We start from the raw sequence: 22,678 nt of genomic DNA, 5'->3' as shown, positions 1-22,678 counted from the left end.
TCAAAGGGGTTTGAAAAATTTGGCGTTGGTGAGTTCATGATAGTGGTACTTGGAAGAGTGACCAGGCTTGGGCTCCCGATTGTTATTCAAATAGACGAACAATCTGTGCTCAACAAAGATGGGACGTGGTTTTGCAAATCACCTTGGAACAACAAGGATTTCGAGATGGCTTGTGTTCCCAATGATTCTATGAGTCCCGGGAGATAGTGCCCGCAACAGCGGAAGCAATGTTGCCAGCAGGTCTAGGGCCTTGAATGTATGGCGCATTCTTTTACGGAAAGCCACAGATCGCTGGTTGTGTCTCTGAGAATAGGTCCTCACATTAGGCATGAGTGTGCCCCAGCTGAAGCGCTGTGAAGCCACTGAGAGCTCTCGATGTGAAGTTCTTAGTGGTGTCAGAGTATGCTAACCAACCATATCGAATGACAAATATAGACGTCAAATTTTAATCGTGGCTGATTCTAGGACCATTCACTGAGACTCTGTAATGACTGATATTTAAGTCTCTTTTCCGCATCAACTTTCTCCCTCCCGAACATACTCAGCATCATCCAAGATCTTGCTTTTGCTTTGTCAACAATATCTTTCTCATCAACACAGACTTCGGTAAGCAAGTGAGGTATAACCAACCATTTGTTGAGCCTTATGGACTGACGTCTACCGAAGTCACCCCGATGGGCCCGACTACCTCGTTCCTCCTCCCCCCCAGAGCATCGCCCGTGTTAACAATCCGAGCTGGCCCAATGCGGGCTCACCTATTCTTATAGATAGGTTGACTTACGACAAAGTGCCATACTGGGCGCTTCCGGACCTTCTTGGCCTATTCATGAGCAAGCTTGGACGGAGTCCCGCTGGAGCAAATAAAAGGAACTTTTACCTTCCGCTCACCGCGGTTTATGGAATGTGGTGTAAGAAGCTCATTGGAGAAGGGGTTACGCCATACGTTTTCCAATGTACGTGGAATGAGGAGGGAGACTTTTTCCTCGGTGCCTCGAGAGGAGCATACAGTCTTCATTCAGAGCGACCCTGGCTAGCCGTCGTCGACCGTGCCCGATTTGGCGTTATCAAGTCTGAGCCATTAACGTTGGCCGGCTGGTCATTGGCCCGATCACCTTGCATGGAGTGCAGAAAGAAGAAGGATGGAACGCCATTTGGACGTTGCGCCGAGACATACCCTTTCTGCAAGCTCCTCAAAACCTGTGGGAAGGGACAAGCCGAGAAGGTATATGGTCTCGCTTTGTCCAGGCCGTACTTGTCTTCTCCTCACTATGACGATCGACTATCTGGGCCGATCTGGGCGAGGTTATGGAAGCCTTGTTTGAACTGCAAAGAGCTCATCAGAATTCACGGTGGCAAGTACGAGAACTTCCTCGTTGCCACTGGAAGTGCAGGCGCTCCGCCCTAATTGCTCGATCGACGGCTAGCCAGGTCGCGAAAGACCTTGGATATGTCTGTAAAAGATCCCACCTGTGCCTATTGACCGGGTCAGGTGTCTTGAGGGAGAAGGAAAGAAAATACCTGATCCCGGTAGGGGCCTCACTCCATCCGTGGAGTGGGTAGCCATCCTTTGTGGCCTGACACACCCAAAGGACCTACCACCGTCTCGCGGAAAGCAAACCGCGTTACCAAACTCCGACGGAGAATGTTGAAAACCGGGTGGCCCTGACACAGTCACTGACGGCGACAACCTGGATACGTTGTTCAAACTGTCCCGTGAGAAGCAAACCATCGTCAGACAACTCCGAAGGAAAACGTTGGGATAACCGGGTGGCTTAGCCACTGACGAATTTTGGGCATGTTTTAAAAAGGCCCTCCCCCTCCGGGGACCCCGATTTGTTCACACCCATGTGCGTTTGGACGCTACGGTGTCGGGGATCAGTAACCTTTCGTCTAATCCTCGCTGAGGCCGGTATACCACCAAACAGGATGATCAATAGCGAAAGGTGAAGCCAACGTGAACGATTCTTTGACAGCAGGCTTGGACTATCAAAGCAAACTGTCAACCTGCCTGTTCGCAACGAAACAAGCAATGCCACCGCTACCATCGAGCCTATCTTTTCGCCGGTGTCACACCCAGCCAAGATTGGGAAACTCGCTCTAGCCATTGCGAACAACTTGTGTCATACTACTTCAAGTACGCCGTACCGCCAATACTGCGAACGAATGCCAAGATTAATTGAAAAGCGTGCGACTAAGTACGCACGATCACTTCCTACGTGATGACTGCATCGCACAAACATCAATTACACTGTGTCATCTACGACTATAATGTCCGCTTTGTCAATTCTTTACGTGTCGTATGGCTGATTTTTCAAATCGCCTCTGTCCAAAGCTCCTCTCGCCGACTCGTGAAAGCTATCTCTTACACAAACCTTTAGTCAATGCCTTTTGAGTCTAACATCGCTTCGCCGGGCCTCCTGGCATGTACTTTCATTGGAGAATGTTACGATCGCCTTACTATCCAGAAACCTCGCCCAGAGACGGACATCCAGTCCGGTCTAGAACCTACTTTGGGCTTTACTCCATTTCAAAATCAATCCGCTGGGAGGCTTTTCTGGTCTGTATCGAAGTTTAGAGAACGCGGAGGAATTTTGATCCCTTTGCTGGTTCATATCCGCTGTTTACTGCCACCTAACCATGCAAGGATATGAAGGAAAATGACCAAGAACCTTCCCCTCATGCCGATGATGGGGTCGTGCACTTCCATGTCAAAATGAAGGCTTCAGGCCAATTTGCTCGATGCGACTATCAGTGTAGCCATGGATGAATGCACTGAACGCGAACAACTACGACCAGAGGTATTTCTCCTTTACCTTCGCTGCTCTATAGTGGGGATGCCATGGGAAAGCCTAGCTACGGCGACTAGTCGCCTATCCTGCATGTCTCTCATTCTTTTGGTCTACTGTTTCGCTCACTCCCAGTAACGCTTGGGATATGGTGTGCGGCCTATGGTGAAACGCGCAATGGGGAGAGCATGTCAGAGGTCTACAATCACCAAGATACACTACTTTATATTGATGCCTTGAGAAAAAAGATAGCGCTTCCCTTCGGGATGATACGTTGTCTGGCCCTCATTCACCCTGGTTGGTGTGGGGTAGCAAGGCCAGAACAGGAGTCCCCAATCAGCAGAGAATGCGTGGTCAGAGTGTGTACTAAATGATGAAGTAAATCCTTGATCGTGGCTGACTCACCAGGTCCAGCCATTACGATGTGGTCAGCCCCTCCTTCAGTAACTAAGTATTTTTTAACGAACATCTTCTTACATTACACAGAACCATGCCCCGGAGGAGCACCTCGACTACATAGTGACATACGTCAGCGCGCTATATGCTACCTTTCTGTGTAAAAATGCCGGGGAAATCGGTTTGTACAAGAAAACCTGCTTCATCCCCTACAACCAGCTAACATATCTCTACATTACTAGATTTAATGACTTTTAAGCACCTTTCAGTCCTGTCAGACCAACAGTGTGTGCCTACTAGCCCAATGAGAACGTGAATCAATATACCAATGATCGTGCCTACACGATAATTGGCTTCTTCTAGCCGGACTTTAACGAGGAAATCTAGTTAATTACTACCATGGCCTCCAAAAATCAGACTCCTGTTCGTTGCAGTATGTTCCAGAATCCCTCACATGATAGCCGCCTTGCGCTAGTTTGGCTGGACTGCTTTGATGAATCTAGAAGAGACTACGTACCTTGCAGTTGTACTATCATAGTTGCTACAGTATGCCTGATACCCTGTAGATGCATGAGACTCTCGAATACTTCAACAAGGCACATGTTAGTGGCATAAACCCGGCGCATCAGCTCCTTCATGCATAATCAAGAACAAACTTATGACGTGTAGATGGCTATGCACTAATTCAACAACCGAGGGGCCGAGCCTCTGATCTCTTGTGTTTCACAGAGCTAGTACATGGCGCTGCAGTGAGTCATTGACGCCTACTATAGCTATATTGATTCCGCTAGTCCAGGTAGCGAATAATCTGAAGCTAAAGAGTTATGTAATTCTGGAAAGCCCTACGAGATGAGAGAAAAGGAGATCTTTTCTTTTTGTGATATTCGGTTGTATAGATGTCTCGAAGAGGCAAAGTTAGAGCGAGCTTGTAAGCTTCATCTCAATCTAAGTTCTGAAGATCCCATAAGACAGGATCCTTACAATAGTAACTGATCTAGCCCCTTGGTTAGGCAGAACCATGCCATATGAAACCTGGGCCTTATGAGCATCAGCAATACACCGATAAGATAGTTTGTCGATGACGCAGTAGCTGTTGACTGGGTTGAGCAACTTCCTGCGAATGATCACTGGACAGTCTGCATTATCGCTTCCAACGCAGTATAAGGGAGCGACACTTTGCCATTGGACGTCAGACAGTATTCCAACGGAATAACAATGCGTCACCGTAAATTGCAGCGCAAATAAAAGCCTTGTATACTAGTGTTGGTGATAAGGTAATTGAGGCAGGGAACGGGAGAAGCCGTCCAGATCATAGCGTTGCCCCAGACTGGCAGGCCAGTGCTCCACTGGGGATGAACGGATGGTAGATCCTAGATCGCTCAATACAAATCCCAAATATAAGCGCCTGCTGATGACAAGTAGTACTTAGCTATGGGTAGGTGAGGAGGGGATGGTCGACATTCCGCGGAAGGAAGCGGCCGGGCACCGGGGAAGAAGATGCGATGGAAGCTTCTTGAAGCATCGCAGCCAAAGGCTGGTCCAGCCCACTTCCTCTCCTCTTTACCTCGTTCACCTCCGCACCTTAGCTCTTCCTTCTCCCTCCACCTCTCATATTTGTCCCATCCCTGTTTCTACAGCTTCTTCCTTCGTGTAACCCTCTTCTCTACCTACCTCTTCACTCATCAACTCCTTCCAACCGCCATAATGGCCGACTCTGAGCGTACGTTTGACTCTGAAAGCGGGGAACGCAGTCTCAACCGCAGAATACAATACTGATTGCACTTAATTTCACAGGCCGCCCCCGTGTTTTCTTCGATATCCAGATCGGTAAACAGAAGACCGGTCGCATTGCTCTTGAACTGGTAAGTTCACCATCCTTCTTGTGCAGCATTTACATGTCGTGTTTTATGCAGCCTTGCTAACTACCCCGCCTGTGCAGTTCAACGATGGTACCGTGCAGACTCCCCTGTAGAGGAGAATTACGCGCAGATTCCTAACCATGGGCAAATAATAGTCGTTCCTAAGACTGCAGAGAACTTCCGGGCTCTGTGCACTGGCGAAAAGGGCATGGGCAAGCAGGGCAAGCCATTGCACTTCAAAGGTACGGTGGTCCAATCCGGCAGCTTCAGATTTTCCTCCCCCTCCCCCGCTCCGGCGGGGCCGCGTGCGCAGAAAGTACACAGAATCACCAGAACATATCACTAAACAAAACATCGCTGGATAGGCTCCATCTTCCACCGTGTCATTAAGCAATTCATGATTCAGGGTGGTGACTTCACCGCGTTCAACGGCACGGGCGGCGAGTCGATCTATGGCGAGAAATTCCCTGACGAGAACTTCGACCTCAAGCATGACCGTCCCTTCCTTCTCTCCATGGCCAACTCCGGCCCCGGTACCAACGGCAGTCAGTTCTTCATCACAACCGTGCCCACACCCCACCTGGATGGCAAGCACGTCGTTTTCGGTGAGGTGATCAACGGCAAGAGCGTTGTCCGCAAGGTCGAGAACATGTCTACCCAGGCCGACAAGCCCACCACCGACGTCACTATTGTCGACTGCGGAGAGCTCACCGGCGACGAGTACGAAAACGCTGATAAGCAGATCCCCGACGCGACTGGCGATCCTTATGAGGACTTCCCCGATGACCACCAGGGAGAGGAGCTGAGCGCCCCTGTCTGCTTTAAGATCGCGACCGAGCTCAAGAACTTTGGAAACACCGCTTTCAAGAGCGGAAACCTGACCCTCGGTCTCGAGAAATACCAGAAGGGTCTGCGTTATCTCAACGAGTTCCCTGAGCCCGATGAGCAGGACCCCAAGGATCTGGACCCCCAGATGAAGGCGCTCCGCTTCACTCTGCACTCGAACTCATCTCTGCTTGCCAACAAGCTTGGTCAGTTCAAGAATGGCCAGACCTGGGCTACTTATGCTCTCGAAACTGCTGCTGCTGCAAACGCCAAGGATGCCGACAAGGCCAAGGCTTACTACCGCCGCGCGGTGGCCTACAGCGGTCTGAAGGAGGAGGATGAGGCTCTCAAGGATCTCCAGGAGGCTTCTCAGCTGGCTCCTGGTGATGCTGGCATTACCAACGAGATTGCCCGGGTCAAGAAGGCCGTCAAGGACCGCCAGGCTCGCGAGAGGGCTACCGCTCAGAAGTTCTTCTCGTGAAGAGACCAACGTCATGATTCATGATTGCATGATTTAATTTTCCCCTTTCTTAAAATCCCCGGCCTTGGGTGAAAAGTGAGAACTAAGTCTAATCTCTCTTACAACCATTGCATTGGATTGGTGCACAATAGGAATTTTTTCAAAGACCTTTACTCATCCTCAGCGGCTATGCAACGACGTACGGGCTTTGCGCTTCGCTTCGAGTTGGCTTCTAGCGTCCACTAGGCTATGCGGTTCAGCAGACCAGAGCACTCTGTACAATAGAAAGGAATCGAGTCCCGCAGGTAGAGTAGCGTTATGCGCTACGAAACCAGGTCGATGAACGTATCTTTCATCTATACCTGAGAATCGTAGGCTTCTTACGGTCCGTGGCCGTGATCCATTACTAGTACAGTAGTAACAACTTCCTTGCCTGCCAGATCTTGGGCCTTTCAAAACTGCACAGCCCGATACACCATGCACTAGTACACAAGCCATGCTGGAAATCCACGAAACACCAGATGCTACCTGTACGAGCGGTAGCTGTTCTATGTAATATTCAGTAGCAAGTTTCAAGTAGTCCCAGTTACATAGCACACCCGTCTATGCCTCGCATCTATTGATTGGTATCACATGGTATATACAATTTGACTTGAAAGAAAAGAAGTTGGTCCGTCGGCCGTCATAGCCACCCACAATCATTTCTTTTCCGACCGACCGCAGAGGAATCAACATATATTCATCAATCCATCGAAGAAACAGTTCACTCCATCAACTCCGCCGGCAACTTAAACTCGAATGTCTGCGGCTTCCCATCCTCCTTGCCAGGCGGTTGTTCCTTTTTCTCCTTCTTCGGTAATTGCGTATTAATCTCGATCGTAACCTGCCAAACAACAAACACAGCACGGTTAGCATAAATTTTGAGGACATATAGGAATTAGCAGGAAGAGGAGAAGGCAAGAGCTTTACCACCGCATCTTCACTGCGGTAATCTACACCCACCGGCCCGTCGTTCTTCAATTCGACCTCCATCATCGCCTGGAAGACCCCGTTCTTCACCCGTTCGGGCTTGTACGACTCGCTCAACCGTTGAATGAAGTAATCATACAGTTTGCGCGCGGTCTCCGCATCGGCGGCTTCATGGAAGTCGGGCTTGTTGCCCTTTTTTAGGTGGCCGTAGAGTGTAAATTGGGATACTGAATTATTGTATGTATAGTTAGTGGGTGGGTTTCTTTTCTTGGTTAGATGAGGTTGCGCATACCGCAGAGAATCTCTCCATTTATGTCCTGCACGTTCTTCTTCCACTGGTTGTTGGGAGAGGTGGGTTAGAATATGCTGGATTGGTATTGCGGGGAAGGGTATTGGGTTGTATATTATACCGATTTGTCGTTCTCGTCGGGCCATAGCTTCGCCTTCAATACCCGCCCGATCATTGAGTCGGCATCTTTCTCGGTATCTTCCTTTCCTACGCCGGCGAGGACGAGAATGCCTTGTCCGATCGAGGAGATTAGGTGGCCATCCACGGTGACCGAGGCGGACTTGACTCGTTGTAGGACGGCTGAGGGGCGAACGCATAATTAGCTATTGGTTATAACGTCGGGTGAGATTGCATTGCGCACCTTTCATGGTGATCTTTGATGTGTCGTTTAAAAGAGTAAGGAGTAAGGCAGCATGCGCTGAGGGAGATAGGGCTCTGAAGACTGTCGGAATTGTTGTTGCGCTTTCTATGGAAATGGAGTTTGTCAGTCAGTCACTTGATGATCAACGGACGGACCAAATGCGGCGGGATACTGAAAACGGGAAACACACAGACCTAATATTCTCAGGACATTAGCGGATGCGGAGGCAGACGTAAATCATCCTGGAATGGCTAGATCATCAATAAATTCAAACAGATCCACAGCAATATGAGCAGCTGTGCGAAATGGGTGAATCTCGAACCTGGTTTCGCCTCCACCCAAAGTAGAGAACGGGGCATGAATGTGAGTGCTTGTGAGCATTTGTGACCGCCTACCCTTTTAGGCCTCTATCCCAGCTTCTGGACGACCAGACAAAGTATCAGGAGATTCACTCGTCTAAAGAGCTTCGCATTTACAGACACGCTCGCGCGCGTTTGGTGTTGAGAGTTGCCTCGCGACGCGTTCTCATAGTAATCATCTTTTCTTTACATACGCACTCATCTTCCTCTGTTCCATTCCTTCGACCCCCTCCCGCATCCTCCTGCTTCCTGTATCCTGACCAGCCTTCGAGATTTACCGACCTGTGCATGGTGAATCGCAGCAATGACGTCCCGGAAGACGCAGCAGGAGATCGACAAGACCTTCAAGAAGGTTGCCGAGGGTATTCAAACATTCGAGGGTATCTATGAGAAGATCCGGTCAACATCAAATATCACGCAACGGGATAAGCTCGAGGAGAACCTGAAACGGGAGATCAAGAAGCTACAACGATATCGTGACCAAATCAAGTCATGGGCATCAGGAAACGAGGTCAAGGACAAGGGGCCGCTGCTAGAGCAGCGCAGGGCCATTGAGACTGTGGGCTTATCCGATCCCTGTTGAAGCGCTTACTCAATGAGGGGCTGCTGCTAACTTGTGTTATCTGATAGTGCATGGAACAGTTCAAGGCGGTCGAGAAGGAGATGAAGACAAAGGCATATTCGAAAGAAGGGTTGTCGGCTGCATCCAGGTTAGATCCCAAAGAGAAGGAGAAGGTCGAGACGTGCGACTTCCTATCAAACATGGTGGATGAGCTGCAACAGAAGATCGAATCCTTCGAAGCCGAAGAGGAAACGCTTCATATGCAAATGAAGAAGGGCAAGAAGGATGTGGCCAAGACGAATCGCCTGTCAGACCTTTCACGCTTAACAGATCGGCATAAGTGGCATGTCAATAAGTTGGAACTGTTGCTACGGTCGCTGCAGAACGGAAACCTCGAAGTCCCTCAGGTGCTGGATATCAAGGAAAGCATTAAGTACTATGTGGAAGATGGGCACAACATTGACTACTCTGGCGAGGATGAAACCTTGTACGACGACCTGAACCTGGACAACGAGGCAGAGGTGCAGTTCGGCATGACAGGGGACAACGATAAGGTATCCTCGCAAGATACCCAGTCGATTCAAGACGAGGATCCGGAAATCAAGCCCAAGGTCAACAAGGGTGAGAGCGCAGGTCTTCGAAGGCCATCTGCACAGATGAAATCACCTCTACCTGTGTTAGCAACACTCCATCCGTCGACCTCCACGACTGCCGCCTCAGGCATGAAACCCGCACCACCGCCTACCCGCCTCCCCGGAGAAACACTCAAGTACGCATCCGCTGCCGCTGCAGCTGCAGCAAGTGACAAGAACGGGGTGGGCATTGCACCACTTCCGCCACCTCCAGGCGCAAGCCCCGCTTTCCCGCACGCTGTGCCTGCAAACAAAGCTTCAGCCACTGCCTCGCCGAGCGTTGCATCGGTACAACCTACTTCATCCAAGCCCGCACCCATCCTCACGATAGCGGCGGAGGACATCACCGGTGCACGATCAAAAACACCTTCCGTCAGCCCCAACGTGGCTGCTGCGAGCACATCGTCACAAACAATGGAGAAAGCGGAGGCCCCAGCAGCTGCCAAGGAGCAGCCCGCACCGAACGGTGAGGCGACGAGTGAGCAAGAGGAGCAGGAGAGCGAGGAATCGATCTTCCACCTGCCTCCCGGCCTGCAGGATCTTATTCAGTCGTTCGAGGTCACGAGGTCCCGGGCGTCAGCAAGCGCAGCCAACGCGTCCCCGTCAGTGCAGCGCATGCTTGCAACATCCCTCGCGAACTGCCCGGAACCTGCCGATGCGGAGAAGCCTCGCCATTACAAGCCTCAGAACCCTTACAATACACCTCTATACTATCCTCAGGAACCGCTCACTATCTTTGATGATCCGCGCTTGTACGAAACCGGGCGCATCGACACGGATACACTGTTCTACCTGTTCTACTACCGACAAGGCAGTTACCAGCAGTATCTCGCGGCCAAGGCATTGAAGAACCAAAGCTGGCGTTTTCACAAGCAATACCAAACCTGGTTCCAACGTCACGAGGAGCCGAAGACGATCACGGAGGAGTTCGAGCAGGGCACATATCGCTTCTTCGATTATGAAAGTACATGGTAAGTAACCCATTCGGAATTCCCGAAGACCACAGAAAGAATCCCGCTAACAAACACAACCCTTGCAGGATGAACCGTCGTAAGGCTGACTTCAAGTTCGTCTACAAATACCTGGAGGATGAATTGTAATCGAATGATGCACAAACATGAGAGGTCTCTGTACATGGCTGGGTTCGATGAAGATAAGTGGAAAAGTGCCTCGGTCGGTTGGGTTTGGCTTTATTAGCAAGGATGCACGGAAATATGGGAGTTAAGTTTAATCAATGTGTCTATGCAATTGGTGATTGTGTTGCCATCTGTTTAACGATCTGTTGTTTCATCCAAGTCTTCGGAGGGGGGGAGCATGCAGGGACGAGTCTACGAGACATGGGAGTTCTGTGCTGTTCTTACATGGTGGCTTATGGGATGCAACCTTGACTTTAGGTAGTGATGCTTGTTGTTACCGTACATTGACCATTTGAGATGGAATAATCGAGTCCATAGTACTTGACCAAACCTGTCTGTTGATCGGTAAAATCGGCAAGGGAATCCCTGTCAAGTGAGCGGTGCTTGCAGAAAACGCCCAGAAAGATAGTTAGACTAACTACCCCCGTACTCAGGGATACCTAGAGAAAGAAGATAGGAACAAGCACTAAGTTCCCCTAGACGGGTGGGATGATAATGATGTGGCTGGACGATGATTAACACATCCAACCAATAGTGAAGCCAAGGAAAAAGGAAAACACTAAATAGATCGAAATTTGTGTAGTACAAAAGTACCAACTTAATAACTCATTTTTCCCCCTTGAAGTAAGTCTCTACTTAGTGCGATAAACACTAAAGGGCAAAACAAAACCTCGGTAGCGATCAATCGATCACCTCTCCGTTTAGCTCTTCTTTTTTCCCCGTGACGCACTTGGACAGAGTTAGTACGGAATAATGTCCTCCGTCCGAGGCTCTGTGGATTGCCCGACAACTGGATGAATTGTCGCGATCCACATGGCACAAAGTTGTAGGAAGAATACTACTACTAGTGGTGTTGGCATCTTCACCAAGTGGTGAGAGAGTGGGTTATGGCATTGTCTGACCGCCTGCTGTAATTGGAAGGTTATGGTAGTGCTATTCTTGGCGGCCCAGCCTCCGCGACAACTACTTTTGCCGGTCTCAGAATTGCTTCAGTTTACATTTCAGTGCTCTGCTATGGTTTCACCATGTTCTCAATAAACTTGATTAAGTAGATTAATTTAAGTGCACGGTGAATATTTGTGGAGTATCTCTAAATTATGATGTGGTGTAGTAGTAGTTGAAGCCAGACCTCAGGCAGCATTCGTCGCATTCGTAGCAGGCGGTGAACAGGAAGGAAACCCCAAGCTAAGCCACTTGCGGGTGTTGTGATTGTCAGTCAGTGTACGAGAATAGATTGTCCCATCGCGATGGTGAAGCAAATGAGAGATTATCAGGAGAATATCGCGCAGTCGCCTCACTTGTTCAAACCTTCTGACATATTAATCACTCACGGGAAGGATTGAAGCAACTCTTTAGCACCGATGTGAGGCATTTTACACTTGCATTGATGAGCTTCAATCCTGCTCGCTATCTAGGTACTAACCTAGCCCGAGGAAGTGGTCATCATCATTATCAACCTTCACCCCGGTCGCAAGGGGGGGCTGTGCGATACTATCATTCCCCATCCCCAAGGTTGTCGTCATCATAGGGAGCCAGAGTGTACCAGTCCCTGCTGTTTTCCCCAGACAGACGCTGCTTGGCACCAACCACAAGGCTGTGGAATCGCGCACTTGGCGGGTGGAAAATGTGTGGGAGAAGCGGTTGACGAAACGCCCGGAAAGCCCGTGCCGATTTGCTCCATCTCCTCGGTCGGTCGGGAGAAATAGCGAAATCCCCGTCCAGCAGGAACAGGCTGCACAGTGCACCCATCACCAGGGTCAAAAATCATCCACTCAGGTTGATGGGAATTCAAGCAAGGAGTGACACTCCCGTCAGATCTGCCTTTTCTTCCTTCCCCAGAGCCCCAAAGTTATTCATTCACAAGGTTCTCGTGACAAGACTCGTGGTTCGTTCGTACTTTTTTTTGCTTTGGTGGAGGAGCCGCTCTCTCCGCGACCGTGGATTGCAAGCGATCAATCATAACAATCAATTGCAAAGCTAGAAAAGAGGATCAGATCTTCTTACTGTTACTACATTTATCATCGGAGCCTTCCGATGAACGGTCCGCGTGCCTTTCATTTAACGAATGGCCATGTCGGACCACAACAAGGCGAACAAACGGACGAATTCCCGACTAGGGAAGGGGAAAAGGACCCAAAAAAAAAAAAAAAAAAAAAAAAAAAAAAAAAAAAAAAAAAAAAAAAAAGCACATCCACATCGGTCAGTCATCATCATCATCATCGTCAGTAGTCCGTCCCAGAAAACCTTTCTAGTCCAAAGCCAGCCAGTTCCAGCACGGCCGACGGGCTCCACCGACTCTTTGTTGTTGTGGGGGATCGCACCCTATGACGATATTGCGGTCTCGCTGTCGTGTCACCGCAGACCCTCGTTCCGGCCCTTTTCCTTCTTCAGCAGGCCACACAGCGAGTCCGTCTTCCTTGTCTGGCTCGTCTGGCTCCTCTCTCGGCCCGGAGTGGACACCATCGCTGGTTATTTTCCGTCCCAAGACTCGACCTCTGCCAATCACAGCCATGGAAGGCCTCTGGAAGCCTGGAAGAAGTTTCGAATGCTTCTTCGGCGTTTCTAGCGTCAGCACTAGCCAGGATTGCTTCACTTTCGTGGCTCACCCTCGCCAATGAGCGCTCAGAGCCGGGGGGGCTGTGTGTTGGCTGCGATTCCTCCTGCATTCCCGACCTCCCCCATCCAATCTGCGCGGACTCCTAGTGGAAGATCATAGGAGCGGGCTCACCTGATGATGTCGCCGTGGGTGCGTTCGTGTTGCTTAGCACCGTCTGGCTCTGGCGGTTTTGGGCTCATGGGTGGAGACCACCGTCCTGGCCTAATGCAAGTGCGACGTATTCCGTAGGTCGACCTGGATCAAAGAATTGAAGAAAAATGTGGTTATAAAAACCCGGGGCCCAGTCACGATGGCCAGGCAAGTCTTCCATTTTTCTTCCAGAACAATTCGGCCATTGAGCTGCTGGTCCTGTCCCTCCTACCAATTGATTCTTCCCCATCCTACACTCCATCATGTTTGCCTCCACTGCAATGGTATGTTTTCCCCGATCATCAGGGTCTCGATCCGTCTCCACTCTTCCCTCCTCCTCTCACCTCTCTCGTTCGCTCCCTCGCGCGTCACTCCCCAACTGACCTTCCCGCCGCAGCACCACAACATTCCATCATGCCCTCCTCTCGAACAAAGATCCTATTCGGAAAGCAGTGATGACTCCATGCAATCGACTTTCGGATATTTCGATAACACCATGTACACCATGGCGGCGACCGATCTGCCCATGACCCAACCTTCCTTCGAACCATCCTCCTACGACTCCACCTCCTTCACATCATCCGTCAATTCCTCCCCTTTCAACGCCTACTACAACTTCACTCCTTCTCTCATGTACTCGCCGGAAACATACACTTTCCTTCAAACACAAACACCTCCGGTGCCTGTACCGGGCGGGGAATGGGTTGCACCGCAATCGACCACTCCCAACACTGAGGTCGTATACTCTCCGGAAGAGACTTGCGACGCATTAGACAACTCTAGGTATGGTTTCCGCCCTAACAGAAAAATTTTCCGACCGTAAACTAATAGACCTGGCCAGACCCGTCAAACCCTTCTCGTGCCGCGACTGCGGCAAGGCGTTCACACGTCCCGCCGACCTGAAACGGCATCACACCAGCGTTCACAACCCCGTGTTTCAGGACTGCCCAGTACAAGAATGTCTGCGCAAGGATGGCAATGGGTTTCCGCGTCGCGACCATCTGATTGAACACTTGCGCTCGTTTCACCACTGGGACGTCCCTAAGCGTCGGACGACCAAGCGGTCGCGAACCGATTAGTGTCATGATGCCTTTTACTCTGCCTTATACCCTTTGCGTCATGATGCTGTTGAATATACCCTTCTGTTTGTTGCCGGGTGATCCACCTTGGCACTTTACGTCCGTCTATGTCCGCTATGCTTCTCATGTCTATGCTTATGCTTATGCTTCTTCATGTTGTCGATGACCCACGGACGGTATGGCGTTCCGGACCTCATTCTATCTATTTTCCTTTTGGCATATACCATTTCATTTGGTTTTCTTATACACATAGACATTGTGTACCAGTCACAAGTTTATTAATATATTACCTTCAACATGTCACAAGATGCAACATCTGTCTTCTCGGGAGGAACATACTGGTTTCAGCGACGGCAATGTGAACGAGGCCAGTGTAATTCGCCACGCCTGCGCTGCAGGTAATCGCATCGGGTAGTGGAACAGTAAGATATAACTAACTTCCAACATATCGGCATGTAACTGTCCTTATTCCGCCCTAGAATCCCCACCTCAGCCTGTGGCACACTGACACTCCCCTAGCGACGATGGATGAAACGCATTTTCCCGTCTTTCAATCCACCGAAATAGTGAACCGACAATTGTGATCCTACAGCTATGCTAATTGAGCCTGGTGCTATTTTTATGATGACTACCGGGGTGACACCAGAAGCAACGTTTGTGCGCCATCGCGGTAAGTCTGGGCTGGGCCTAACGGCAGTGCATCGCATCAGATTCCATCCCGCTGCCATCCCGGCGAATGCTACAATTCCATCATATTCAAACGCATAAAGAATCATGAATGAGACGAACCATAGAATGGCTAGATTTCTCCAACCATGGAAGCATGCCGTGCCACACCAGTCAGGAATGGAGACAGTCATGTGCACGGAACCACCCGATTCGTCAATTCGAGCACAACGTTGCGGAGTCAAGTTCCAGACCCCTCTCTCGCTCTGCAGTTCTGCATATAAAGAACAACGTTCTACGGTAGCATCAAACGGTTGTGCCACCATGTACTTTGCTTCCATCTAGTACTACTACCTACCCACCAAAACCTCAAACCACTTTGTCCTTGTTGAGTGATCAATTACAGTAAATATAAAAATAGCCATCCACATTACAAAGGAAGATCAAGCTAACCCAACACAAACAGTATCTTGTACCCCTTTATCGCTGAACTTAATTCCCTATTGAGTGAAGTTTCGGACACAAAACAAAGCAGAGCGGGTACCTCATCCATAGTTATCTCATCTCATCTCATCATCTCATTTACTACTAGTACTACCCAACTTCATTATCCGATAAAGATCACAAACGAACGGGAAAAGGACAAAGAAAGTTATCTCATCCCACACCAACACAACATATTCTGTGTTCCGTACCTTATTTATCCTTCAACGGTCGAACATCAAACGAACAAAGAAACCATCATCATCCTTGCCCCTGTCTACTACTATCTAAATATAACATCCTCACACAAACAACGGCAGTCATCACCATCCAATCATACTTTCAGGCGAAATACTACATACCAACAGAGCACTGAGCCTGTAACCATGGCTTTACCGCAAACACAACACCAGCCACAAGAACAACAACAGAAGACTATTACACAACCATCCCCACAACCAACAGAAATGACGCCAGTGACAGACACCAAAACAAAAATGATCAAGAAAATAACCAGACACCCCACCCTTCCCTCACACCGCCGTAAAATCTACCTTGCTTTGCTATCCGTCCCCGCAGGCCGCTGGACCACCTATGCTGCACTTGCCAAGCATATTGGTACTAGTCCTCGAGCAGTTGGGGCCGCGATGCGTCTGAACCCCTTTGCACCGGAGGTACCCTGTCATCGGGTGCTGGGAGGTAACGGGAAGCTGCTGGTGGGGTACTCCGGTGCTGAGGGGTCAGGAGGGGCAAAGAAGAAAGCGAAGGATGGGGTCGGCATGAAGAAGAGAATGTTGGAGGAGGAGGGGGTCGAGTTTACTACGGAGGGGATGGCGAGGGGGTTGTGCTTTGAGGGGTTTGGAATGGGTTCGTTTGCTGTCACAAAGTGATATGAAGTATGATTCCTCTCATGGGATGGTTCCTCTGTTGGTAGTATGGAGGTCTGTACATTATGGGAGAATGTGTAGGATAGCAATGCTTGTATCTAATTGGTCTAGAATGAAACTGACAAGCTCACGAGAATCTAATCAAATGGCACTTAATCAAATGGCACAAAATTCTTTCAGTTGGGTAGTCTGCCAGACTTCTAAATCTAATCGAAATCTCACCAGTTCTGCTAGAAACCATACGGGATGTGTCCTGACACCTTACCAAACTTCCTCTGGTATGAGGCAAACAAACGCAGACGATCCAGAGAAGAAGCCTTCAATGTATCGATGATGGAATGCAATACTTTTCCAGTAGTTGGCAAATAGTGGGAATGTACTAAATAATGCTATATATAGTTTGCAAAAAAATCCATTTGATAGACAGTGAGGACACTATCAATTTCCACTGGATACTAAACTACTTACTACTGATTGCTACGGTAAAGAATCGTCATTGTCACATGACTACATGTTCCCTCCTATTCTGTATGATTAGACCATCTAGTATAGCTTCGAGGACCCCTCTTCCTCCGCTACCTCTACAATATCATCAATAATCATACAGTCGCTTCAGGTAGCTGCTACAGTCATATGGATTGAACTAGTCAGTACCGTCCAGTCACCACCCCCCCCCCCCCCCCTAAAAAAATAGGATGATAGCAAGTTCATGTCCTTGCTTCTCTTTGCCTAGCTCTGCTAATGGCATCACTTTTACGTGGATTGTTGTTTGACGCTGGCAAACCGATAGCCTACTAACGAAGCCAAGATCCCCCTACTACTCCGCAGCAATATACTTAAATCTTACGTTTCCCTGGGCACTCACCACATGGAAAAGAAGTCTCTTCGCCATTTCTACTTTACGTGATGATCATATCCTTTCTGGGACGCTAGATTATAGTACGCTGCAAATACGCTTCACACAGCGAAAGATATAATATGACAGTGATAAGCATTTGCATAAGCAAACATGGCAACCCCGCTCGATCCCTTCTCAGCCTTGTCAGCCACCGTCCCATATCAGGCCTCGCTGCCACCTTTCTTCCCAACATTTTGTACCAGCTATGAGATCTATACCTTCCGCATCCAATTATTCGCTAAAGGATTACGTCGCACCTACCACCAGAGTTGCTACCAGGGAGAAATTTCACACAGAATGACCACCTCCCTCTGGGCGAGAGTCCTCTCCGCCCTCCCAGACAAAGATCAGCGCATGTTTCCCACGTCAGGCATTGCATCACCACCAGTCTCACAGACATTGACCGACATCATCACTGCAATCGAAATGCAGCGCGATCGTTGCAAACGCCACAAATGGTCGACCACCACCATCGGTGGCAAGGAGATCATCATTCGTGATGTATGCGCGAAAATTGTAGCTTGCGAATTGTAGCTTGCATGAACAAGTTTGCTAGTGTGGTCGATATCGTTGTTTCCTATGACCCGGTCCATGCGGCACTACCTTGGGCAGGAGTGCGCTTTGTGCTTCAGCTGTTCTTGAACGGAATCGATACTTTCGGTGCTATTGTGGAGGGGCTCGAGACGTCTGTGAGGGTCATTGCGCCGGGTGGAATACTCGAAGGTTCATATTATCAGAAGAACTCTGCGCTGAGTGAAGCAAGACAGGCCTTGCAAGATGAAATCGTCAAGTGCTATACAGCGGTCTTGAAATTTTTGTCTCTGGCGAGGAAATATTATCAGTGCTCGCGAACGAGTATGTTGGTTTCAAGACTTTGTTTCGTTGTTCAGTGGCCAATATTTGGTGACTTGAACGTGCGGTTGCCTTTATGTCCAAAGACGGTTTTAGACACTGCACCAAGGAAATAAAGAGTGCCGAGCAGCAATTTCTGATACAGAAGGGGCTCGCTGATAGCGAAGGTGAGTCTAGAACGTCAGGATTGAGATTTGTTCGACTAAACTTTATTCTAGACCTAGGTAATATCGAGACACACGTTTTGCACACCATCCTTATAGCTACATCAACGGCGGACCAGGTCAATGATATGAAAGCAAAACTAGAAAAAGCCCTCCTGGACCTTGATAAGCCAGTAACACGAGGTGTGGATCAAGTTTCCGACCTTCATCGAGCTCTGAAAGGTATTAGCCAGCTGCTTGACATACGCTTCCACACAAACCAAACATGTTTAGACAACGAAAGGGACCAAACCCTGAGCTGGATAACATCTTCGTGAGGCATCAACATCCAACGAGGGGGACCAAACCCTGAGCTGGATATCAGCTGTCCCGGCTCAGAAACATCTTCGTGAAGCATCAACATCGCTGATGCCAGGCTCTGCAGAATGGCTTTTCCGTCACCCTGAATTCCAGGCATGGAGCAATTCTAGTAGCTCTGAGGTGCTTTGGTTGCATGGGACACGTGGGTTGAACTATGATATTCCAAAGTTTCCCTATCAAATTGACAAGAAGCCGGCTGCGGAAAGTCCAAGATCGCGTGAGTCTGCTCAATTAGGGACTAACGACGTTAGCCCTTAACTGATACAGACAAGTGCTGCTGTTGTACAGCATTTATGCCTTCAGGCTAGTAAAGTTCAGCATTCCCTGCCGATAGTACACTTTTTTTGCTCGAGAAACTCGGCGGAACCAGAGCGTGGCGATGCTGGTGAGATACTCCGATCACTCATAAAGCAGCTTTCTCTATCCGCTAGTAACGATCTGATGAGGACTCCAGTCATCGAGGAGTATCGGAAACGCCTTCAAGAAGCGAATTACTATGGTGAAGAGCCAGCTGCTTTGTCTGTAGAAAGGTGCACCGAGCTTTTGTGTGAGCTTGGCCAGTCAGCCTCGGTCATACTAATTATCGATGCTCTTGATGAATGTGATTCACAGCGCCAGCTCTTCTGTATTCAGCGGCCACGAGTATTCCATCCGGCCAATTGATTACCGTGAAATGCTCTAGTATCTGCACAGTAAAGTGTTTGTACTCTAATGAGCATGGATAACGGAATACTTTACTAAAGTTTTCACCGCTATACCCCGCATGGATTGCCTCCGAAAGCAGAGTGCTCGCGACCTTATGCCAGCTGCGATCAAGGCTAATCTGTAGTGCACTCGTGAACGTGTGATGCTCAATGTAGCCCCATGGATCTTGAATAAAGAGCCTCTTGGCTATATGTGCATGACCATTGTAACACGCGGCTTGCAAGGGAGGGGCGTTGAATATGAAGGTGAGCTCCGCTGTCAAACAGACATGATACAGCGGTTTTGTGTCCCTTTAAGGCAGCAAGATTAAGGGGGGAAACTTTGACAGGCTCTCGATGTTGTTGAAGCTCTGAGTCTAGGCGGAAACTAACGCATCGGGTTGTACCCAGCTTGATGTAGCTCCAGTCGAGTTTGGAGCTTCACGTAGTTCTGCACGGGATCCGCGGGCCCCATTTTTGTGCCATCGGCTCCCGATCACTTCTATACCAACTCCCTTTTTCTAATCCATGACGACTATGGAGTCCTTCACTTTGCCTTTCACTGTAACAGCGGATGTTTATTAGGCAATGAGTGCCCTTCATCAGTAATATGTCTGCCGATGTCAGTAACAAGGACGTCTCAATTGTACGTGCCCGATATAATGATGGCCTTCCACTGCTACTAATCCCATTCAGGCAGCAGGCATCAGCGCAGTTGGAGTTGAGCTACTCACCCACCCAATCGCCACGCTCATTACTCGATTACAATCACCTACCTACGCGACGACATATCAGCATGTCAACAGCAGTATCAACCCAGCACTGTACCGAGGGTTGTATCAAGGATTCGGCCCAACTCTTATCACGAACATCCCTGCATCAGTCGCGTTTTTCACAATCTACGAGACTATGAAATCAACACTTCAACCGAGCGAAGGCACGCAATCGTCAAAATCCGACGAGCTAGCCACGTACGCGATCAGCAGCGCGGTAGCTGATTTGGTGGCCTGCGCCATCACTAACCCCGCCGAAGTCCTGACGCAGAATGCCCAGGTCGTGCAAGCTCAATCCAGCCATAGTCGTTCGCCACTATTGTCGACTGTCAGGCATTTTTCCCGGCATCCGGCCAAGCTCTGGGCCGGGTATACGATGCTAGCTGCTAGCCATCTCCCCGGGACGAGTCTGACCTTCTTGCTGTATGAGTATCTCAAGACGGGTTGGTTTGAGGTCCCGCAGAATTGCAGTGAGATTAGGACTTATTTCAAGCGAGGGCTTTACAGCGGTGCACTGGCTAGCGCAGCGGTTTCTCTGCTCTTCATCCCGGTTGATGTAGTGAAAACGCACTTGAGGCTTGCGGTGGGTATGCCCACCTACTCTCGACTGCCTTCAAAGGCAGATCTCCGCGCTACACCTGTGTCAGTGAAGGTACAGCGGGTATCGTCCGGGAATGCGATGGCTGTTACAAGACGCATATTAGCGAAGGATGGCATACGAGGTCTTTTCCGAGGTGGGGCCTTGACGTGCCTCGCAGCTGGTCTGGGAGGTGGTTTGTTCCTTGGGTGTTACGACGGTTTCAAGGCATACTTTGGAGCGCACGTGTAAGTACGCGGCGCCTCAGTATGCTAGCGGCTCTTTCCACTCCTGGTTATGGATCTGTATAATAATGTATCTCCACTCTTTGTAAAGAAATGACGCATACAGAGATAAAATATTGGCGATTTCAGTGTCCTTTACAGCCTAGAACGTACGGCTGCACTGCTAGACCTCGGCAGAACTTCGAAACCGCTGAGCATGTTGGAACCTCTACCCGACCCTCAAGGCCTTCCATCATCAATAGAACCTCTTGATGTTCACCCTCAATGGGCCCTCGCACCCGCCAAGACGAAGTTTTTGCATAATTCACCATTTTTGGATGCATAACCACCGCTGACTTATTCTGGAGTATCTGTTATCCTTTTTTAGGTCTTAGCTTGGGTAAGGTATTCTTAGATTAATCTCTGTTTATCTTACTTATTTATATCTAGTTTATGCCCATTGAATTTGCGAATTCTTGAACCTCTTGAACTACCCATGTATCTATCGAAGCCTGAAAGACAACCCGCCATATTTATCATTCTTTGAGGTATTGATAATTCCGGATCGCTTCAGAGCGTCTCCTTACTTTGACCCAGTGACGTGAAAGCAGGTGATACTATCGAATATAAAGGAGATTTTGAACTATATTGGCATGAAGATGAATATTTCAGATAATATTGAGAAATAAGAATAATGGTAGTAATGGTTATAGTGGTAGTAGTAATGATAATGATAGAAAGAAAGAGATAACAGAGTCAAAAAAGAATTAATTGTACATCGTCAGCGACAGGATTCGAACCTGTGCACGCGAACGTATCAGATTTCGAGTCTGACGCCTTAACCACTCGGCCACACTGACTAATATGTTATCATCTTGAACTTGATTTGCTTCTGTATAGCTAAGCATAGCCTCGGAATTCCATCATCCATTATGCTGCTATGCTAACTATGGTCATAAGGATATCTTTCTCCTCTTTGGGCGGCCCACCTGCTGTCGGTAGGCCAATAGCTGAGAGATATACTAAATATAGTAAGTACTAATTGTATATATAATCCCTCTGATGGTTCTACTGGTAGTACGTCTAGGTCTAGCAACACCTACAATACTACTTATTACTACCTGCCTCAATACCAGTAAAAGTCCTCCAGGTCTTTGACTGAAATATATCAGGCATTAGTAATGGCAGTACTAGCCATTGAAGGAGCAGAGTCGTCTAATTAGGATCTCACATTTGGATAGTACATTGAAAATTTTATTGGTCCTGTACTTCTATACCTTTATCCGATTCTGGTTTCTGTATAGCTCAGACAGATACCAGAATCCTTAGATATCCTTTCGCTTACGGGACATTACCACTCCATTGTCATCTGTAAATGCACCCCCAGTAAAACTCTTCAATGCCGGGCAAGCTGCAAGTATCCTGGTATTTCGGTGATCAATGTCGATGAAGCGCCGAGGACGAGTATACCGTGATCCAGAACACATATGCACTCAAACATTCAATATATGATAGATGGCATCAACTTTCCATATGTGTCACTTGTCAAATGAAAGAGGAGCTATATTCCTATGAATAGAATGGCTTAATACAACAGATTGTAGCCAAAACCTTGATCCAGGGATGTTGTTTCGAGATCCGTGCTCTGTTCC

At 48.9% G+C, this 22,678-nt stretch overlaps 8 protein-coding genes and 1 non-coding gene across 9 annotated transcripts; 7 read left to right on the top strand and 2 right to left on the bottom strand.

Annotated features, from left to right (window-relative positions):
• The first annotated feature begins 369 nt into the window (after positions 1-369).
• BO85DRAFT_444120 (uncharacterized protein) lies at positions 370-1,705 on the top strand. The gene is made up of 2 exons (XM_025658944.1): positions 370-562; positions 631-1,705. The coding sequence occupies exon 2, from the start codon at positions 827-829 to the stop codon at positions 1,403-1,405; it is 579 nt and encodes a 192-aa protein (XP_025520703.1). The 5' UTR covers positions 370-562; positions 631-826; the 3' UTR covers positions 1,406-1,705.
• A 2,987-nt stretch (positions 1,706-4,692) lies between these two features.
• BO85DRAFT_386404 (peptidyl-prolyl cis-trans isomerase D) lies at positions 4,693-6,718 on the top strand. Its single transcript, XM_025656629.1, has 5 exons — positions 4,693-4,902; positions 4,977-5,044; positions 5,122-5,131; positions 5,197-5,283; positions 5,407-6,718. Exons 1-5 carry the CDS (start codon positions 4,887-4,889, stop codon positions 6,345-6,347), a joined length of 1,122 nt encoding a protein of 373 aa, XP_025520702.1. The 5' UTR covers positions 4,693-4,886; the 3' UTR covers positions 6,348-6,718.
• A 178-nt stretch (positions 6,719-6,896) lies between these two features.
• BO85DRAFT_444118 (D-aminoacyl-tRNA deacylase) lies at positions 6,897-8,271 on the bottom strand. Its single transcript, XM_025658943.1, has 6 exons — positions 8,140-8,271; positions 7,946-8,050; positions 7,706-7,884; positions 7,588-7,630; positions 7,296-7,522; positions 6,897-7,209 (listed from the first exon to the last, which is right to left on the bottom strand). The coding sequence occupies exons 2-6, from the start codon at positions 7,950-7,952 to the stop codon at positions 7,090-7,092; spliced, it is 576 nt and encodes a 191-aa protein (XP_025520701.1). The 5' UTR covers positions 7,953-8,050; positions 8,140-8,271; the 3' UTR covers positions 6,897-7,089.
• On the top strand, positions 8,227-10,964 carry BO85DRAFT_444116 (CNOT2/3/5 family protein). The gene is made up of 3 exons (XM_025658942.1): positions 8,227-8,863; positions 8,935-10,469; positions 10,538-10,964. The coding sequence occupies exons 1-3, from the start codon at positions 8,609-8,611 to the stop codon at positions 10,596-10,598; spliced, it is 1,851 nt and encodes a 616-aa protein (XP_025520700.1). The 5' UTR covers positions 8,227-8,608; the 3' UTR covers positions 10,599-10,964.
• A 2,458-nt stretch (positions 10,965-13,422) lies between these two features.
• On the top strand, positions 13,423-14,717 carry BO85DRAFT_7886 (C2H2-type zinc finger protein). Its single transcript, XM_025665662.1, has 3 exons — positions 13,423-13,664; positions 13,778-14,163; positions 14,222-14,717. The coding sequence occupies exons 1-3, from the start codon at positions 13,644-13,646 to the stop codon at positions 14,457-14,459; spliced, it is 645 nt and encodes a 214-aa protein (XP_025520699.1). The 5' UTR covers positions 13,423-13,643; the 3' UTR covers positions 14,460-14,717.
• Positions 14,718-15,730: 1,013 nt separating this feature from the next.
• On the top strand, positions 15,731-16,666 carry BO85DRAFT_7898 (MGMT family protein). Its single transcript, XM_025665665.1, has one exon. It carries the CDS (start codon positions 15,995-15,997, stop codon positions 16,496-16,498), a length of 504 nt encoding a protein of 167 aa, XP_025520698.1. The 5' UTR covers positions 15,731-15,994; the 3' UTR covers positions 16,499-16,666.
• Positions 16,667-17,504: 838 nt separating this feature from the next.
• BO85DRAFT_482661 (uncharacterized protein) lies at positions 17,505-19,027 on the top strand (the record flags this gene model as incomplete). Its single annotated transcript, XM_025663120.1, has 5 exons — positions 17,505-17,894; positions 17,942-18,248; positions 18,332-18,412; positions 18,464-18,631; positions 18,834-19,027. The coding sequence occupies 5 exons, from the start codon at positions 17,505-17,507 to the stop codon at positions 19,025-19,027; spliced, it is 1,140 nt and encodes a 379-aa protein (XP_025520697.1).
• A 1,035-nt stretch (positions 19,028-20,062) lies between these two features.
• BO85DRAFT_482660 (putative mitochondrial carrier protein (Pet8)) lies at positions 20,063-21,054 on the top strand (the record flags this gene model as incomplete). The annotated part of the gene is made up of 2 exons (XM_025663119.1): positions 20,063-20,098; positions 20,149-21,054. The coding sequence occupies 2 exons, from the start codon at positions 20,063-20,065 to the stop codon at positions 21,052-21,054; spliced, it is 942 nt and encodes a 313-aa protein (XP_025520696.1).
• A 751-nt stretch (positions 21,055-21,805) lies between these two features.
• BO85DRAFT_t2 lies at positions 21,806-21,886 on the bottom strand. The gene has a single exon. It is a non-coding gene; the product is annotated as a tRNA-Ser (tRNA).
• Between the last annotated feature and the right edge of the window lie 792 nt (positions 21,887-22,678).

The sequence above is a fragment of the Aspergillus piperis genome (genome assembly GCF_003184755.1).
Source record: "Aspergillus piperis CBS 112811 unplaced genomic scaffold BO85scaffold_1, whole genome shotgun sequence".
Lineage (NCBI taxonomy): Eukaryota > Fungi > Ascomycota > Eurotiomycetes > Eurotiales > Aspergillaceae > Aspergillus > Aspergillus piperis.
This window is presented reverse-complemented; position numbering and strand designations above follow the sequence as displayed.

Excerpts from the sequence above, each read along its gene's own strand:
- BO85DRAFT_7898 (XM_025665665.1), top strand. The coding sequence starts at position 15,995 with ATGGCTTTACCGCAAACACAACACCAGCCACAAGAACAACAACAGAAG.
- BO85DRAFT_386404 (XM_025656629.1), top strand. Across the intron at positions 5,284-5,406 it reads CAAGCCATTGCACTTCAAAG|GCTCCATCTTCCACCGTGTC; the intron begins GTACGGTGGTCC and ends ATCGCTGGATAG.
- BO85DRAFT_444120 (XM_025658944.1), top strand. The coding sequence starts at position 827 with ATGAGCAAGCTTGGACGGAGTCCCGCTGGAGCAAATAAAAGGAACTTT.
- BO85DRAFT_7886 (XM_025665662.1), top strand. The coding sequence starts at position 13,644 with ATGTTTGCCTCCACTGCAATG. Across the intron at positions 13,665-13,777 it reads TGTTTGCCTCCACTGCAATG|CACCACAACATTCCATCATG; the intron begins GTATGTTTTCCC and ends TTCCCGCCGCAG. Across the intron at positions 14,164-14,221 it reads GACGCATTAGACAACTCTAG|ACCCGTCAAACCCTTCTCGT; the intron begins GTATGGTTTCCG and ends AGACCTGGCCAG.
- BO85DRAFT_444118 (XM_025658943.1), bottom strand. Across the intron at positions 7,523-7,587 it reads AAATGGAGAGATTCTCTGCG|TATCCCAATTTACACTCTAC; the intron begins GTATGCGCAACC and ends ACAATAATTCAG. Across the intron at positions 7,210-7,295 it reads ACCGCAGTGAAGATGCGGTG|GTTACGATCGAGATTAATAC; the intron begins GTAAAGCTCTTG and ends GTTGTTTGGCAG.
- BO85DRAFT_444116 (XM_025658942.1), top strand. The coding sequence starts at position 8,609 with ATGACGTCCCGGAAGACGCAGCAGGAGATCGACAAGACCTTCAAGAAG. Across the intron at positions 8,864-8,934 it reads AGCGCAGGGCCATTGAGACT|TGCATGGAACAGTTCAAGGC; the intron begins GTGGGCTTATCC and ends GTTATCTGATAG. Across the intron at positions 10,470-10,537 it reads TTCGATTATGAAAGTACATG|GATGAACCGTCGTAAGGCTG; the intron begins GTAAGTAACCCA and ends CAACCCTTGCAG.